The 18,068-nt window shown below is 41.5% G+C and overlaps 1 protein-coding gene across 4 annotated transcripts in view; it reads left to right on the forward strand.

The window, feature by feature from the left end:
• The window catches only part of PPM1H (protein phosphatase, Mg2+/Mn2+ dependent 1H), a 292,075-nt gene that overhangs the window by 98,129 nt on the left and 175,878 nt on the right, over window positions 1-18,068 (forward strand). For all 4 annotated transcript variants that reach the window (XM_036237706.1, XM_016150766.2, XM_036237707.1 and 1 more), the window contains exon 4: window positions 5,506-5,618. In XM_036237706.1, the coding sequence (XP_036093599.1) occupies window positions 5,506-5,618 (113 nt within the window). The remainder of the gene's footprint in view (window positions 1-5,505; window positions 5,619-18,068) is intronic.

Raw genomic sequence — 18,068 nt, forward strand, 5'->3', positions numbered from 1 at the left:
CTATAGCTTCCTCTTCATTCTTCTAGGCCCCAGTGAGCCAGAGGCCCACCTGGACTTCGCACCATGTGCTTGGCCTTACGTGAAACACTCATCTGACTTCTTTGGTTCTCTGGTGCTTGGCGGGGTGGCCCTACCTCCCACCCTACTGGCGACTGAGACAGCTGATACCTATTGGCCCAGAATAGTTATTAGTGCTGTCTCCTTTTACTCTCAAAAGTGTCCCTGTTTGGATGATGCCTTATGTTTACCCTAATTACAAATAGATACTCATATTTTCTCTTTACTTCATTAGGGAATTCAGGAAAAAAGCTACTTTCAGTGTCGTAGAAACAAGTGCCTGACTTAGCCATTGAATTGCTTGAGGTGAGCTTCAGAAGCCACAACTCAATGGTCTGGAAGCGCATTGCTGGCTCATGTAAATGCTTTTTCTTTCCTGCCACTCTCAATATTAGGTTTTCTAGACTCATCGTTTCAAGGTAAACTTTGATTTTTTGAAATGCCCCACATGCAGCTGATGTCCTTATCTTGTTGGCCTGATCTTGGTGGCTCTCTCTCAGGCCTTTCGGAGAGGATCAGATTTGGAATTTCCCTGCCATTCCTAGTTTTTTTCGTCACAAAGCCTGCCACTTTTTCTAGCTTTCCTGTTCCTACGTGTTCTTTAGGTCTTACACGTTTTGTGCCATTCTGATCCTCTACACAAGAGAACTCAGTATTAAATAAGATTCAGTCATTGCAGCTTTGTGGCTCTCTTGCTTTCTCCCTCACTTTTAATCCCTAAAAATTTCCCAAGCCCTGTCTCAAATTTGCCTCACGGATGACATCTCTGCAGCTACCCTTCCTGAGATTCAGAAACTAGCTTAATAATACCTTCAAGGCCAAGTTTGCCCTTCACATGGGGTTGCCTTATTTATGGCAGTTCAGCCACATAGAATCAGAGGTCTCTGGTCTCTCTCTGTGTCTCTTTCTGTGATGCCCTTCTCAATCACTACTATATATTGAGCTAATATTTTATAACCAGAATTCTTATAGATACCATAAGGGTCTAGCAGTAAAAGATTACATTTTATATCTTGGGGCATTTATAGTCGCACACTATATGAATATAGAAATACACAATATCTCATTTAATGATGTCCAAGTAACATTAAGATGGGTGGTAGAATGTTGATATCTATCTGAAAAGGGATAATGGGTTAAATGATTCAGAAACACAAGCCGGAATAAGTAGTATTTATTTCCAGGAAAAAAGTAGGTACTAGTCAAAAATATAGACAAATAGAAGTGAAAAAAAAGAGAGAAAAACAACTTTGAACAAGGGAAGATGATGACAGTTTCATCAAATGCTGTAGGCTTCTTTGAGGGCACTGCTTTTCCTTTCCTCTTGGGTCCTCAGGTTGCCTGGCACAGTATGTGGCTTGTGATAAAGGTCACCTCTGACCGCTGACCTCTAATACTCACTGTGCATGCGTATCAAGGGCAGGTTTGCCCTATGGCACCTTATTGTACCTCGTCTTAGATCTTCCTTCATAGTGAGAAAGCTGCATAGCCAATTCCTCCTGTGTCCTCTGTGGAAAATGAACTATGGCTTCCTGAAGGACCAGAATTTCAGAACTTTTTGACTTACCTCCATTGTGCTTCCCAACAGAGCTTTGTAACAATGCCAAATTTAGCAGCTAAGTTTTGTCACCTGTGGTGTTTAGGTTGTTGCTTGGCCCAAGACGATAGATGTGAATAAGATAAATGACTTCTAAGTCCTGATGTCAGTCTCCTCCCTGCTTCCTGGAGCTACAAAAACAGGGTTTGATAGTCAGCATTTGAAAGAAGTCACTTCCATTGCTGATACAGTTGCAAGAGACCTTTGCCCTCTGAGCAACCAGAACCAAGTGCCACCTACAGGATTTGAGGTCTGGGCACACACAGGCGGGAAGATCTCAAAATTCTGTCCTATTTCCTTTTCAGTGCAGGTATAGATTCCTCACCACAGTGAAGAACGTACTAGAAATTTGGCTGTATTGAGGGAGAAAAAATGGCAATATTTTAACTTGTAAAACTACCATACAGCTTATTATTACTGAGTAAATGACTCAGAAGTACTTTTGTTGGTAAAAACTGTATGTTAATACTACATTGAAAAAGAGGAGGATAAATGTAAATCTTATTTATAGTTTAGAAGTCCAGGTGTTTTAAAAAATCAACATATTATGTTAAATTGTGGACCTGTGTGTTTGTCTGTCTATGTTTAAGCCAGAGTTTTGTGGATTTTTGTGTCTTTGTTTCTGGTATATCAAGAAGTTCCCCCAAGGAATGAGCATGTGATTCCACTGACAGCCAGCAGGTGGCAATATTAGGCAGTACTAGACTGGTGGTTTTTTTTTTCCTTCCCCAATGCAAGGCTGAGAGATTGACTTGTTCTCAGAATAAACCGAAATCAGACCCAGATACTAAAACCATGCAGAATCTTATTATTTGTGACTGACACAATTAGCAGTGTGTTCAGAACCATGTTTCAACCCAGCTAGGGGGAGCTGCCAAGTCCTATTGAAACTACCCAACAACACTCACTCCCTTCTGTTGTCTGATATTGCTCTCCTTCTGCAACTTGAAATTGGTAAGGAAACAAAGAATAATCCTGGGGTTGCATCATCTCTGGGACTTTCAAACCAAATTACAACCATCCCGAGCAGTGTATTTTCTATCTTGCAGTTCTTTCCTGCTGAATTAGTCTCACTTGACACACATCTCTTTTTTCCCCACTCTTCTTTGCAACAATTAGGAGAAAATAAAACCCCAGGTCTTAAAAATTGCATCCATTCTTTGATTTAGAGATAACCCTAGCCTTAATGCAATATTTAGACATAACACAGGATAAATCAGTCCTGCTAAGTAGAAAGTAGCCTTGAGAGGTCTGGAGGACTCCTGCTTTGAGCAGATAAATCAATTATCTCGTTAATTGAATCTTATGAGTCATTTAAGTTGATCCTTGTAGACCATACTTGAAAAAGAATGATAGTATGTGCATGGTTTTTGCTCGTTTTTCTAGACTTATGTTCTGGGGTTCGCTGATTTCCTCATTTTAGACAAAATAGTTTAACGAAATAGTTTAAGTTAAAATGAGGAAGTATTCCAAATTGGTTTTTGTTTAGCACAAAGCAGTAGGCAGCTGTTCACATTTTTTCACAGATTTTTTGAAAAAAATACTCAAACTTGAGGGTTTTTAAAAAAATAATAATTATATACCTTTTTGTAATTTTTACCTCGAGTGTGAGAAGCTTAAACTAGTTGGAAAAGTTGAGAGCTTAAAAACAATAAATAGTTAATTCAACGGTAAATATATCTTTATTGACTTCATTTATCATGTTTGATCTGGTAGTAAAAGAACCATCCAGATGGTCCTTTAATGTTCCTTTCAGTACTAGGATTTTGTGAAACATCTTTTAAAGAGGAGTAGGTGGTGTAGGAAAAAATAAATTTGCTATTTTGGCTTCTAGGGAGGGGAAGGAGGAGAGATTATTTTTAGAATGTGTTCTAGTTACACCCAGTTTTAGAAGAAATAGAAGAGAGTATTTTAATGTCAGTGAATCCTTCAGGGTGACGAAGTCTGTAGAAACACATCTTTCAAATCCCTGTCACTGCAATTCCAGAGAGCACACATGTAGTTAAAGAGTGTGTGTGTGTGTGTGTGTGTACGTATGTACGTACATATGTACATGTGCCCACACACACACACGTATATTACCACACCACACGAATGGGGGTATTGGTGAAAGCATAAACATATTAGCAAAGTTTCTTGGATAAAACGTATTTATGTAAAAGTGCTGCCAAATTTAGCATTCCTTATGCTGGGGGAGCTAGAAAGGGAAAATAGTTGAAACACAGGAAAAGATGAAAGAAATGATGAAATCAAATAGAAAAAAATACTGAATCACTATTAATGTAATAGCAAGGGATTGACTGGGTATGCTAATGGACTTTTTCCCCCAAAATAAAAGGCAAATGTGAACTCTGCCCTAGTAGAAAGTCTTAGTGTTAAACACTCTGTCTTGATTTTTTTAAAGGATTTAATAATTTTATAATCAGATTTTCTTGTGGTATAAACCATGACGATGCAGAATAAAGTTGTTTGTCTGAGCCCCAGACTAATTCTCTGCCTTGACGGCCCTTTCACATGGACTCTGTACCATAGCATTCACTTGCTTTTGGATCAAACCAGTGATTTAAGTCTGTCAAGAATCATTAATACTCTAGTCAACATACAGCATGCAAGCAGTTGGCTACGCAGGGATTTTTAATAAAAACTGTCTTTCACTCAGACTTTAAGTATTCAAACAAATATTGATTCTGGATGTGAAAGGATAGTTTTTGTAGCTAGAGCAGTTCCTTCCAGTATATTAAAAACAGTAATATTAGAAGTGGACCTTACCAATTTATGTGTTAATTTGGTTAAATGTGTATCATAATATCAACTTCATATTATTTAAATGCAAAAAAAAATGAGTCAAGTCCACCCACAAACTCATTTGTAAATAGAATTGTTGGTTCTGTTTTATGCATTGTTCGGGGGTTAAACAGAAAACTTCTGACAGCCTGATGCTTTCTTTCTCCTCTTTCACTTTGTGACAGTCCTTCCCAGCTGACAGCCAGGCCCCTCCTTCCCTTTATCTCCTCCAGCCTCCTGCCATCCTTGTGTAGGTTCTGAGAACTGTTAGTTCTATCTTGTTGTGTGACTGCATTTTACCTGAAGCATGGGTTCCTGCTGACTTATCATCTTAGTGTACACACATTTACATCGTGAGGTGCTCATCCGTGAATCATGAAAGTTACCCCCACTTCTTTTTATCGGAACGGTGAGGTTAATAATTTGGTTGTGAGCATGAGATAAGATTCCGTAAGTGCCTCGCGTCGTGCCTGCCCTCGAGACGTGCTCAGTGAAAGTTGGCCATCGCTGTGCACAGGTGACACTGTTGTGCATTAGTGGGAAGAGGAAATCAGATCAGAGTTCAAGAGCTTATGGCTTTGATCAGTATGATGGGTTCACTCCTGCCTGCACTGAATAGAGGACACTGTACTTGAAGTCACCTCTCATCTAGTTGTAAAAGAAACTATGTACTGGAGACATTGATCAGGTGCAAGCGGTTGGCATTACTAGCCTCTCGTGTTTTCCACATGGCAGCTCAGGCAGTCCATACAAAAACGACATTTTCCATAAGCTATGATATTTTTTAAACAGATGGTTTTTATTCTTCTTGTTTTTGCCTGATTATATCTGTTTGCCATCCCTTGTTTCCTGTCTCTTGTCTGCAGAATGTCTAGCAGGTGACAGATTTATACCAGTGTCCTCTCCAGAAATGCTCATTAGATGGTAGAAAAGCAAGTACAGAAGATTCTCTCGTCCTTTCTCTAAAGCACACTCACACCCTAGGGCAGCGTCAAGGGAGCAAGGCTAAGAAAGGCTTCGATATGAGTTCCTGTACAATCCAGCACTAACTCTGTTTTCTTCCCCAGGACCTGCAGATAGAGCGAGAGAGGAGTTCATACAATATATCTGGTGGCTGCACAGCCCTCATTGTGATTTGCCTTTTGGGGAAGCTGTATGTGGCAAATGCTGGGGATAGCAGGTAAGCGAATTGGCCTCCTGGTTCTTACTAATTCTCATGCCTTCTGATAATTTTTATCTTTAAAAAAAAATGCTTAGAAATAAAATAATTCTGCTTGGGATTAGATATTGAGAAAGATGAGTCTTCTACATCTGAGTAAAAATGCATTTAAAAAAAATTATCAGGCTGGGATGAAAAGGTAAAGGCAGTCTTCTTGTCCACAGTAGCCGTTTGCATATATACCTGTGATTAGTCTACACCGGTAGTATCCAGTTGTTCTTTGACTTCAGAACCTGATTTTTAATGCAAGCTTAGCAGAGGCATCACATCTGAGAATGACAGGGAGGGAGGAAAGGAATGAAGTGGGTGTTTGAAGGAGACTCGGGAGGACACGCCAGCTGGTTCCACTTCTGCTCAGTGACTTTGCGCCGTCCCCTCCCAGAATCCCCCGAGTGTCTCCTTCGCGCGCATGCCCTTAGAGGCTGCCTTCGCCTCGCCTCCGAGTTCAACCGAAAGGAATTTGACCAGGAGATTCTGGTTTATCCTTGCTCTAGCCAGCATTACCAGGAATAAGATAAACATGTGTTTTAATTTTATTTTAAATAACTGCAGCGTCCTCACTTTAGGTGTGGGTAATTTTTAAAATGTAGACTTTGTGAAAATATGTATTATATGCTAATACATACATAAAATATTATAATCTAATACGTATTACACACTTCTCTGCCTCTTATTAACAAAAGCAGGACTTTTTGCTAAAGACTGACTCTTTCTTAAAGTAATCAGAGTGTACCGAACTCTACCCACGGTGTTCTCAGAGGATGAGGGAATTCCTCTGCAGGCTGCGGTCTTGGGATGCTCCCATTCCTCTGTCTCCTTCCTCTAGGTCACATGCCTCTTCTCAGCAGCCCTGCTTTCTCTGGCCTTCCTCCCCTCCCCTTCCTCCCCTGCCCTGCCTCCATCAGGTTGTGGCTGGTGCCTCTGTGGCCTGGAAAACCAACTTCCTCAGGCAATTAAGGAGTTCACCTTAGTTATTACAGTCCCTGTTGCTTAACGACAGGCATACATTCTGAGAAGGAAATGCGTTGTTAAGTGATTTCATTGTTGTGTGAACATCATGGACTATACTCACACACACTTAAGTGGGATAGCCAACTTCACACCTAGGCTATGCGGTATAATCTTGTCATAACCACCGTTGTGTAGGTGGTCTGTTGTCGACTGAAACGTGGTAATGCGGCCGTGACTGTACTTTCATTTTTACAAAGCAGGAGAGCCCGAGGGAGTCTCCATTTCCCTTAGTTTGGCATTCTTTCCCAGGCTTGCCACTGAAGATCTTGGAGACTAAAGGAGAGAGAACTACCAAAGCAGCAATATTTGGGGTGGGAAGTTTGATGTTTTTTGAAGGTCTGTTTATTTTTAGAGAGTGGATTTCCATTCTACTCTATAAGACATCTCAGTTTCAATATAAAATTTTGTCAGGCAAATGGAAATGTGTATAAGATGCCACGTTTATCCCACGGCTTCTATTCCCTAGTGTTGTATGAGGGTCCTTCCTGGCAAGAGACAGACTAATCGGATGCATCAGCTGAAGAAGTGGCAGGGAACCGGCTTGGAGCGGTGGGGCCATAAAGGCGTTTACCACCTCAGGGCTGCAGGGACCAGGGAGCAAATGCTACAGCAGAGCCAGGAGAGGGGGCCTCTGGTGAGGGTCTCTGGGCAGGAACTACAGGGGAGAATAGGAAGAAGTACTCTGCTTCTCTCTCTTCTTGTCTCTTGCCAAGGTTTCCCATTGAACGAGCCCAGGTAATACAGGTCACAAAGGTCAGCCAGCCAGGGCACAGACACTGGCCAAGACCTCTTCTCTGGGGTAGGGGCAAGCAGAGAATAACCAGCATATCTGCTACTCCTTCTTTTTTTCACTGTCTCCAGGGTTTGAGCATCTAAAAATAGAAATTCTCAGTCTTCAGGGGCCTTTAAGACACAGACTGAGGTGCCAGCCTCTGGGTCTCTTGTTCTGTTCTGGATCTTGAGCTCACTGGGAGAGTAGATAAGAAGATGATTCCTTTCTGTTCTGAGTAAGACCAAATCAGTGATTCAGCTGCTGCACTCAAGTTCACCTTTTGTCTTTGTGTTTAGTTCCACATCCTCTGAAATGAGTTTGCTTTCCTAGCCTTCCAGTGACTGTGGCAGTGACTGAGCGCCTTGCTCCCTGGGGATAGGCCCACCCTTCATCTCAGGGAAGCACCTCTCACTAGATGACCCCAGACTCAGAAGGTTACCAAGCTTCTGTGCCCAGAATACCTTTTAAGTTGGGTTATTCTTTTCATAGAAGCAACTCCTCCTCAAATATCTTTCCCCCCACCCCCACCCCCGCCATTTTCGAACATTTTTCAAAGCCCTAAGCAACTTACCAGAGCCACACACCCAGCCAGGCCTTCCGATCCTGCTTCCTGGAAGCGTCAGGCCCATGTCCAGCATCTGCCAGTCCTATCACCTGTCAATATTCATCCTCTGGGCTCTTTCCCCTCCTTTTTAAGTACCAGTTTCTAGACCAGATCTTGATTTCCTCATTTACAAAAATAATGGTAGACATTGGACTAAATCTCTAAAATTGCTGGCATTCTAACAATTATCCTATGAGGAGTGACATTTTTAGAAAGTAAAGTGGTGATATAAAGCTTGATCTTTTTGTTATTTTATCTTTCTTAGAGTCAGTTTTTGAAATTTTAGTATAACTGAGGTTCCCATCCTCCTCAGTGTCCATCAAAGTATGATGTTTTACATATTATTCCCAATATTTTGAAAAGCCCAACAAGCATTTTTATCCTTATTAAAACCGTAAAGCACCAAAAAATATTATCCAATGATAAAATAGTGTCTCTAAAACCTAATAGGCTTAATTACTTTTATAGTGTTCTGGCTCCAGTATTCAGATACGAATTTGGGGTTTTATGGCTGATTTGGTCGGGTTTGCCGTTCACATACGGCTTTGTGCCATCTAGAAACCTAAGAGAAATCTGGGTTGGTGTTTGTATGCAAAGGATAACTTATAGGACACTTACTCATTAGGATGCTGTTTTCAGCTCTTGTATGAACAATATTTCATATCATCTTACATAGGATCATTGCTTAGGTTATACTAATAACATATTATAAATATTTGAGTGTGCAAAAATATTCATTTATTCCCAAGAAACAAATTAAATGAACTTTGATTGGACCTATGTAGATGGTTCGATTTAATCAAATGATTAGAGCTGATAGGATTCTGGTAACAGGGCCCTGATTAATTAAGTGCTAATTTTTCTTCTTTATCGCCAGATATTGCCTACCATGTGTTTATCTTAAACCTTGACAATTTTGAGAGTGAAAGCAAATCTTTGTTCTAGGTTCCCTACCCCATGATTGCTCAAAATCAGGAAAAGAGAAGCTTTGTACTCGTTGGATTTGGGAGCTGCTGGTGGTGAGGAACTATTTTGCCACTTAGCGAGCCGTGGAGCATGTGACTTTCCATCAGGCGCATTTGTGCCTGGGGTTGTAGTCAGGAACCTGATGCTCTTTGTGGCTTACTGGTGTTTGAGCCAATAACCACCCTCAGTGTGTGATGTCCACAGTGATACCAGGCAACTGGTGCAGCACAGCTTGGGATGGACGCCCCTCTCTCCTCAGCCGAAGTAACCCACCATGGAGGCACGTGGGATAAGTCCTTATTGTACAGCAATTGTTTTATTTTTCCCAGGCAGAGTCAGTAAACTCAACACCTAGGGGATCATAAGGGACTAGGAAAGAACAGATGGTGGGCGGATTTTCACTTCAAGCAAAAATGAGCTGGTAGCATTCAAATGTCATACAAAGTAGTATGCAAACTATCACCCATTGCGTTTGAGTCATCTACTCCTTAGGGCTCTGAGTGATTCTTCATTTCAAGAAGATGCTTTGACTCCATCTTAAAAGATAATTTCATTTTATTGCTAGAGAGCTAAGGAATCGAGGAGGCAAAGTTGTTACCACTTATTTCAAATAATGTCTAAAGGTTTGGCAACTGAGACTAGGCTAACCCATTTAGATTAAAGAAACCATTTAATATTTAAATTCATGACTCTGCTCTTGCCAGATTTATAGTAATGGCAGCAAAAAGAGAGCTAATAAGTGCTAGGCACATGTTAAATACTGTAACAGAATCTTGTTTATTTCTCTCAGCAATGTAGTGAGAAGTAGGCATTGTTAATATCAGATAAATATACTGAGGCCTAGTGAGGTGAACTGATTTGCCTGGGGTCCCACAGCTGCAAAGGAGCAGGGGTACCAACCAGCCCAAGACTGAAAGTCAGAGCACCAGGTTCTCAGCAACACCCTATACCCTAAGATTTCCCATCCATGCAGAGTCAAAGGGGATTTTCGGCTTTGTTTTTCACATTTTAGCATCTCTAAACTCAACAGTTTCTAATTAACATTTTTCCTATTTATATGAAAAATAATGGCATACCTTTTCATCTGTGGCATCTCTGATTTCACCTGAAGTGGTTTATGGGTTGTAGTGAGTGTATGGCTGCTCTAGAAGCTAATTTACATGCACTGCAGTAGTGAAGCAAATAAGCTTGGGTGGGCCAGTTCATTCATTTATAATACAGGGAATGATATTTTCTCAAAATGAAAGCTGCCATCCCCTTCTAAAGGCCTCAAAGTTCTATGAGACCATTTTAAATTTTGTGTTTTCATTTTGATGATAATCTGTTGGAAATAACATAAGCATTTTCTGGATCTTCTTATAAATGATCAGTGTCACAAATTCAGACCCCATTTTGTCATATTTACAATTCCTTTGGCAGCAAGTGTCTTGCAGAATTTTTCAAAATGAGTAACAGGCTCTGGAGGAGTTCAAAGTCATCTCTGCACTCAGGAAGGTCCTCCAAGGAGGAGGGCACAAAGGTCAAATGTGTTCACGAAGCAGAAGTGAATGAGTATTTCACGAATTGTCCTTTAAACAAAGCCAAAGTACAGCCAGATTGGTATTTTTTCATTTCTCTTTCCCTCATTCTTAATTTTTCAGAATTACCCCGCATTTAAGTTAAAGCTCTCCCTGTTCATTCAGAGGTGAATTCCTGTGGCAAGTCTGAATTTTCTTGAGGATAGAAGTTAGGTATTAAACAAGTCTTTCATTTCTAAATTCAAAACCAATTAAACATCTGTGGTGTCCTCTCTCGGGCTTCTCCCCTTTACTAGTGGTAAGATAATGAAACATGATGCAACTGCCTCCAACCCAAGGGAATATACAGAACTATTCCTTCCTTTTTATGTTTACGAACATAAATGGCCAGTACAGAACCTTCCTGAAACTGCTTATTGCTCGGACGTGATTCATCTGTCCACACCTGCCAAGGAGCTGCTTCTATGATAGTAGCTTTCCTCTGAATTCAGAAATGTAATTGATCTTCTTCCATCGACTGCACCAAGTTCACCACACCTCTCATTTTCTTTGACAAGTAGCTGAAAAATGGCATCAAGAAAAACCAAAGTTAATCACCATTCTCTACTAGGAGAGTTGAATCACTATTTCTACCTTTTTCCTGCATGGCCCCCTATCTCTTTAGTAAATATTTACATCATCCCTTAGCTGTACTCAAAACCTATAGGAGGGATTAGCAGAAAGAAAATAATATTATTAATTGATCACAAATACATACAAAAATATAGAGGCCATGTGATCATTCAAAACAGTCTTTGTTTTTCCTATCAAGTCACCCGCTGTCAATGCAGACTATACCTAAGAAGCCCTTCTCTTTCTGAACTTCTTCCCGTTGGGTTTTCTCAAACCCCTCCCCGATACCCCTTTCCCTAAATCAACGGTTCTCAAAATGTAGCCCTCAAACCAGCAGCAGTAGCAACTGGGAACTTATTAGACAAGTAAACTCTAGGGCTCTCACCCAGATCTACTAAATTAGAAGCCCATAGTGGGGATGGGGAAGTAATCTGTGTTTCAGGGTTTAAAAAGTATAGCCTTTTCTGGCCTGAGGCTTAAAGTGTCACACTCTGAAGCTGTCAAGCATTTAGCAGTCCCCACAGGTGGGGAAGCTTTTAGGGTTCCGTTTCCCCCAGTGCTCCCCAGCACTGCCACCTGAGGTGGCGGAGCCCCGCTTATAGCTGGCTGTGGAGTCCTTTTTGTCATCCTGATGTTCTGGAGCATAGGTCCTTTTCCTCGAAAAGTGGGAGTTGGGGTGAGGATTTCTTGCGTGATCCAGCTCCTTATCTCAGCCTCCCACCAACTGCCGGGTAGCTGTGAAGCCCCCGTCCCACCCTACACCAGGCTAGGAGTCCCTTATCAGAAACGGGGGAGGCATGACTCTACGTGGATTTTCGATCTCTCATTTTTGGCCCCCTGGGAGAGTGGATTTCTGGCTATTGTTCCCCCCACCCTAACCAAGTTACACTTTTAACAACTTTAATCCTAGCCCACTGAGGGGCTGGCCTAGGAAGTCTCGTGGAGTTGGTAGAAATGGCATATTTGCACTTACAAATGCTGGCATGAAATTTTTGTAGTCAAGATGGTGACCTTATCTATTCCTGGCTGCTGAGATAGGATGAAAAAGTTGGTCTGTGTCAAGAGGGAACTTTTTAGTGGAGAACCTCAAGGCTTTATTTTTGGGCCACTCTAGCTCACACTGAGATTTTCAGGGCCTAATCATCTAATTCCTGATGATATGAAACCAAGTCAGATGAACTAGCAAGATTCAGAAAAACCTTTAGTGCCTGGAAAGATGGGCTAAACCTAACCAGGTGAAGCTTAACCATAGGCAAGGTAGAGTGTAATATCTGTTGAAAAGGGAAAATGAAAACAAACAAACAAACAAACACTAGCAGGATAGGGGAGACAAAGCTTGACAATGGCTCCTGTTCTTTAAAAAAAACTGTAAGTGGACAGTAAATTCAACCTGGTCAGTAGTATGATATAGACACCAGAACCTGATATAATCATAGGCTATAGCATTTGAAAGATAAGGCAAATAATAGCTAATGGCTTTTCTTGGCTTACTGTGTCTCAAGTGCTGTTTCTAATTCCTAGGGCTTTACATGAATAACCTAATTAATCCTCACAGAGCCCTTTTGGGGGACTGCTATTATCAATCTCATTTTACACATGAAATCCCTGTCTAAGTGACACAATTCCACATTTGCATGAATGAACAGGGCCCTTCCAAAGAGAGACCAGAATGTGGTGAAGGGATTTGAAGCCGTGTTTGAAGGGATGAGGAAAACACAAAAATTGAATTTTTTCCAGCCACGTGAAAAGATAACATGTATTGACATAAAAGACATTTTGGAGTGTTTGTCATACATGAGGGAGAGCGGTAAGACTTGCTCTCCGTCTGGGACAGAGGCGACAGCCACGAGAGGACAGGGTAGTGGTTAAGAGTAAGGACTCAGACTGCCTGGGTTGATCTTGTCTGTGCCACTTTTAGTTGCGTGTAAACTCGGGCCAGTCTCATGTTTTCCGTGCCTCAGTTTTGTCATCTGTAAATGGAGATAATGATAGTAACCACTTCCCAGGTGACAGTTAGATTAGCACATGTGTGGAAAGCTCTTAGCACAGGGCCGGGGCCATGGCGCTGCTCAGAAGTAGTCACGCACCGTTATTGTCATCGTGCTCAATGAGAGCTGTCGGAACTCCGTGGGAACTGCCCAGGGATGCAGTGAGCACCTGTAGGAAATCGTGGCTTCTGTTTTAAGAAAAATATTTATGCATCAACTGTATTACCACCTAGCAAAAATATTGGGCTAAGTAATTTTGTTCTCCATTAAGCACCATTTCTGTGACTTAAGGAGAATCTTAAATGTATTGTAACTGTTGTGGCCGCCAGCCCCCGAAAGACACACAGACCACCGGAACTCAGTGAGTTATAGGAAACACTCTTTATTCAGCCAGCTGGGTCTGCCAGGGGTACACAGACCCCAAATTAAGCAGCCTCGAAATGTAGAGGTACAGGGCTTTTAAGCCCAGAATCCCGTTCTTCATTCTGTCTAAACACAAAGGTCTATCTTTCTTTTATTCACTACCTGTCAACTCACAGGTCAGGTGCGTAAGTGGGGGTACAGAAGCAGAAAGCTTGTTTAGAATGTTATGTTCCTATAATCAAAGGCCTACGTGCCCATAGTGATAGTCAAACAGTAATTTCCAGTAAGAGTCAATTTTTCAGCCACCACATTACTGTTTTCATTTTTCCTTCCTTATGAGTTTAATGACTTCACAATTTGTATAAGGAAAGGCACACATGTTTTCTGCTGTGCGATGTTATATATTAAGTAGGCTAAAGTGTGGAAACAATAGACCCCGAAATTCACTGGTCTAGAGAAGCAGTGGCTTTGTCTCTTGCAGGCATTCAGGGACCTGGGATGAAGGAGGGTCTACCACTTTTGACTCTTAGATTCCCAGGCCTTCTAGGGGCATCTCCATCCAGTCCACTGGAAGGGAACAAGAGCATGGAGTGAGCACTCAGGCAAGGTTTTGTGGCCCAAGCCTAGAAGAGGCAGACATCATGTCTGCATGATTTCCAATGGCTAGAATTCAGGTACATGGCCATCCTGAGAAATAAGGAAGAGTGCTGGGAAATGTCGTTGATGTAAGAACATCCAAACCAATAGAAAAAAAATTTAAGAGTTTATTTGAGCCAAACAGAGGGCCTGCTTGAAAGCAGGATCTCAACAGACTGAGAAAATGCTTTGGGAAATGACAGCTTTGCAGTTTCTTTTATTCCTTTGGCATCAAGGAGAGGATGTAAGGAAGATTACAGGAAGATGAGAGAAAGCAAGGCAGAGAAATTTCTGAGATTGGATTACAGGACAGTTAACAAGATTATGGACTGAGGGTGGTCTGCTTTAGAAGGAGGGGTCTGAAAGAGATCATTTCAAAGGTGTGTTAACTTAGATGCACAAGAACAATAAACAGGTCTTGCTTAAGGCAAAGATAAACCTTTTCATAGGCCCGGGGCATGACTATCCACTATGACCTGTCCAGTTATGAATTTATGATCAGATCACTCTGTGAGGTTACTTTTTTACAGAGCCCTTTTTCCTAAGTTGTATCCCTAAGTTCAAGGGACACAGTTTCTGCCATCGTTGAGCATTGAGAAGGGGATTCATGTTTAATTGGTGATGGCCTCTTTATCTGTCGTTATGATTTTTCTCATTCAGCTGATGAAACCGCAACTTGGATGTCAGTATCTTTTTTAAAGCCCAAACACCAATTACAGATCTCTTTCATTTCTTTAATTTTGTCACTGTTAGTTTTAGAAGAGATGCAGTAAGTTCAGTTTAGATTGTCAAAAACATTATTGAAGAAATAGCCTTCTCACTATGATTCACTATGATTCACTTTTATCTTGGAGAAGAACACATTTGGATATTTAAAAAGCCTGCAAGTAAATAGTATGCCAAATATTTGTCATTAGAAAGTCCATCATAGAAAGTAATATTCATTTTATGCAAAAGAAGAAAGGTTATATATGAATATACTAATGTTTTAGGATTTTATCAGTTTTATTAAAACTGATTTTTTAATCTCAGTTTCTGTTCTGAGATTATTTTTAAATTGTCATAGTGATAGAGAATTTAAAATGACAGTTCTGTTTAATAATTACGACATACCAGTTTAGTTTAATAGTTTAACTTTTTATCCACTCTCAAACTTTAGTTCTTTGAGATATATATATATATATATATATATATATATATATATATTTTTTTTTTTTTTTTTGAGCACATTTTCTCTTTTCGAGGTCATCTTTGATAGAGTCAAAATAATTACTATAGGTGGAGCATTAATAAATGTCTCAGTTCATCCTGTTTATTTATATAAAACTTGTACGATTCATTGCGCGTTTATACTGTCAGAGCCCCAAAGTGAAGATAAGATATAAGCTGACTAAAATGCGACTGGAGGGACAGAATTCACCCAATATTTGGATGTCGGCCATGTGTCAGGCATGTGTGGGGGAAACACAGTGAACGAGGCAGACAGGGTCTCCGTCTCCATTTACAATACGGTGTGATGGGCAAATGCAGGATTTGGGGAGACAGATAAGCCCTAGGCTTTAATGAGTGGAGGCTTCCTCGGGTTAAAGGGGGTGAAGCTCTCGCATAATTGTCATCGTGCTCTTTGAAATGACAATGACAGGCTCTGTACCAATGGAGATTGTTTCACAGGTCGAAAGCCTGCAGCTCTGCCGGTCCACCCCTTGCTTTATTCTGCCACAGTGTCGCTGTTGTGGTTGTGAATAGCACTTGAAACCTTGGTTGGCACTTGGGGTCGGTTTGTAATACGAATATTTTTAGTGGGAACCATACTTGTTTTTGTGAACTGTGAGCCTCATCAAACCATCATCAGTGCGAAATGGTATGTGAAGTTCTTTCTTGTTTCATGGCAGGATTACTATTCACTGAGCAATCCTTATTGGTGTGCACTATATGGTGGCTGGTTTGCTCTGGGAGTGAACTGGACGAGACGGGCATTTAACTTTCAACTTTGTCCTCATTTCTGTGAGCTAGTCAACACTCTCCCCAGGACCAAAGGTAGTTTAGCTGTTAGTAGCAAGAACGGAGGTAGGGAGGTGTCAGCCCCTAGAAGTGAGCTGATGTTGTGGGCAATGCAGCATGGTGAAATGGGGTGGGCCTGGGGTGCCGGAGATCAGGAAAGCTAGCCCTCACCCCTACAGAAAACATCTCAGGTTTCCCATTGTGGAAGGGCTGGTTCCTACTCTTCAGGACTGCCATGCAGGTTATAGGTACTGGGCACGAAGCACATGGACGGAGAATGGCACGTGGTTCATTCCTTTATTCACCCTTTGCTGTTGCAGGCACCAGGAACAAAACCTTGTGCCATCAAGGAGCTTATAGACTAGCGGGCAACACAAATAATAATCAAGACAAATAAAAGAAGTGTTGAGTATGCTAGGTGGTGATGATTGCTGTAGAGAAAAATGGGGTAAGGGAAGGGGCACAGTAGTCTTCACTGGGTTGACATTTCAGATGGAAAACCAAAGAAGGCATCATTGAGGAGGGCGCCTTTGAGTAAAAAAGGTCCGAAGGAGGTAAGGCACAAGCCACGCAGATATCTGGGGGTGTGAGTGCTGGCAGATCAGATAGGAAAGACCCTGAGCCAAGAATGTGCCTTTTGTTGTGGAGGACCAGCAAGTAAAGACAGCGGTAGGGGGTGAGGCCAGGGAGGTGCAAACAGGGCCCAGGGCCTCTCAGTAGCAGCTAGTGCTGCTGTGAAGATGGCCTTGGCCACAGAGACACCATTGCACGAGCTCTTCTCTCTTGCTTTTACTCTTCAAATAATGGAGTGGTCTCCCCAGCTGTAGCTCTGAAGCCTTCATTCCATCTTGCTAAACCCTAAGGAATTCTATAAATTTATACAGTCATATATATACAGGGCTTTAAAGACCACCTTGTAGAGTGGCTTATACACCTTTTTTTTCTTTAAGCAATGGAACCATTGTTTGTTGTTTTTCTAGTAGAATCTTGTACAGTTTCCCATTAAATAAGAACAAATAAAGGTGGGAGTAGTTTTGATGTTGGGAACCAGACTGAGTGCTCATGCCAGCTCCCTTTTCTCAAGGTGGTGCCCAGGCTGCTCTGTAGGGCTGTAAAGCTGAACTTAGTCTGAAGGCTACTTGTCTGCTCCAGAGACGCCAAACTTGCTGCCACATCATAATCACCTGTCACCTGGGATATTTTCAGCATTTTATTATGAAAAATTAAAAGACACAGAAAAGTCGAGAGACTCACGGTACACTCCCATATACCTACTACTTAAATTCTGCAGTCACCATGATAATAGTTTAATCACATATCTGTCTGTCTCTGTTGAACCAATGCAGACATCTGTGTACCCACCTGGGGATTTAAAAAAAAAAAAATGTTGGGCCCTATACTCAGGCTTGCTTCATCAGAATCATTGAAGGTGGGGCTGAAACTATTTTAAAAGCACTCCAGATGATTCTGGTGGAACCACTGATCTGGCCCAAATACCCTTTTCTGTTGGTAAGGAAAATGAGGTCCAGAGAAATCGCCTTTCTCCAATTCCCCCTGGTAGTTGCTAGTGGCAGGGCCGGGATTCGAACCCAGGTCGTCACCTGCTTTTGTAGGACCCACTTTCTAAGATTTTGGTTGGTGTCTGCTCAGCCACATCAGCTCTTTCTAAGATCAAATTACTACTCCTGCCCCTCTCTTCCTTCCCGTTACCAGTTTGCTGAGCCATTGCTTATTTTAGGGAGTTGTAGAGAAGACTTCATTTTCTCCTTGGTTGCAATTTTCAAGTATTATCAAAATAAAAGAGCATAAGCGTAGAGCCCCAAAGTACAGAAATGAAGGTTTCCAGAGTGTGGATGTCTGATGTCACCCTTAGTTGATTCAATGAGGCAGAATTAGAAAGGGCACTGGGCTGGGAGCCCAGAGACTGGGAGACAAACTCCA

Source organism: Rousettus aegyptiacus, unplaced genomic scaffold (assembly GCF_014176215.1).
Source record: "Rousettus aegyptiacus isolate mRouAeg1 unplaced genomic scaffold, mRouAeg1.p scaffold_m13_p_2, whole genome shotgun sequence".
NCBI lineage: Eukaryota > Metazoa > Chordata > Mammalia > Chiroptera > Pteropodidae > Rousettus > Rousettus aegyptiacus.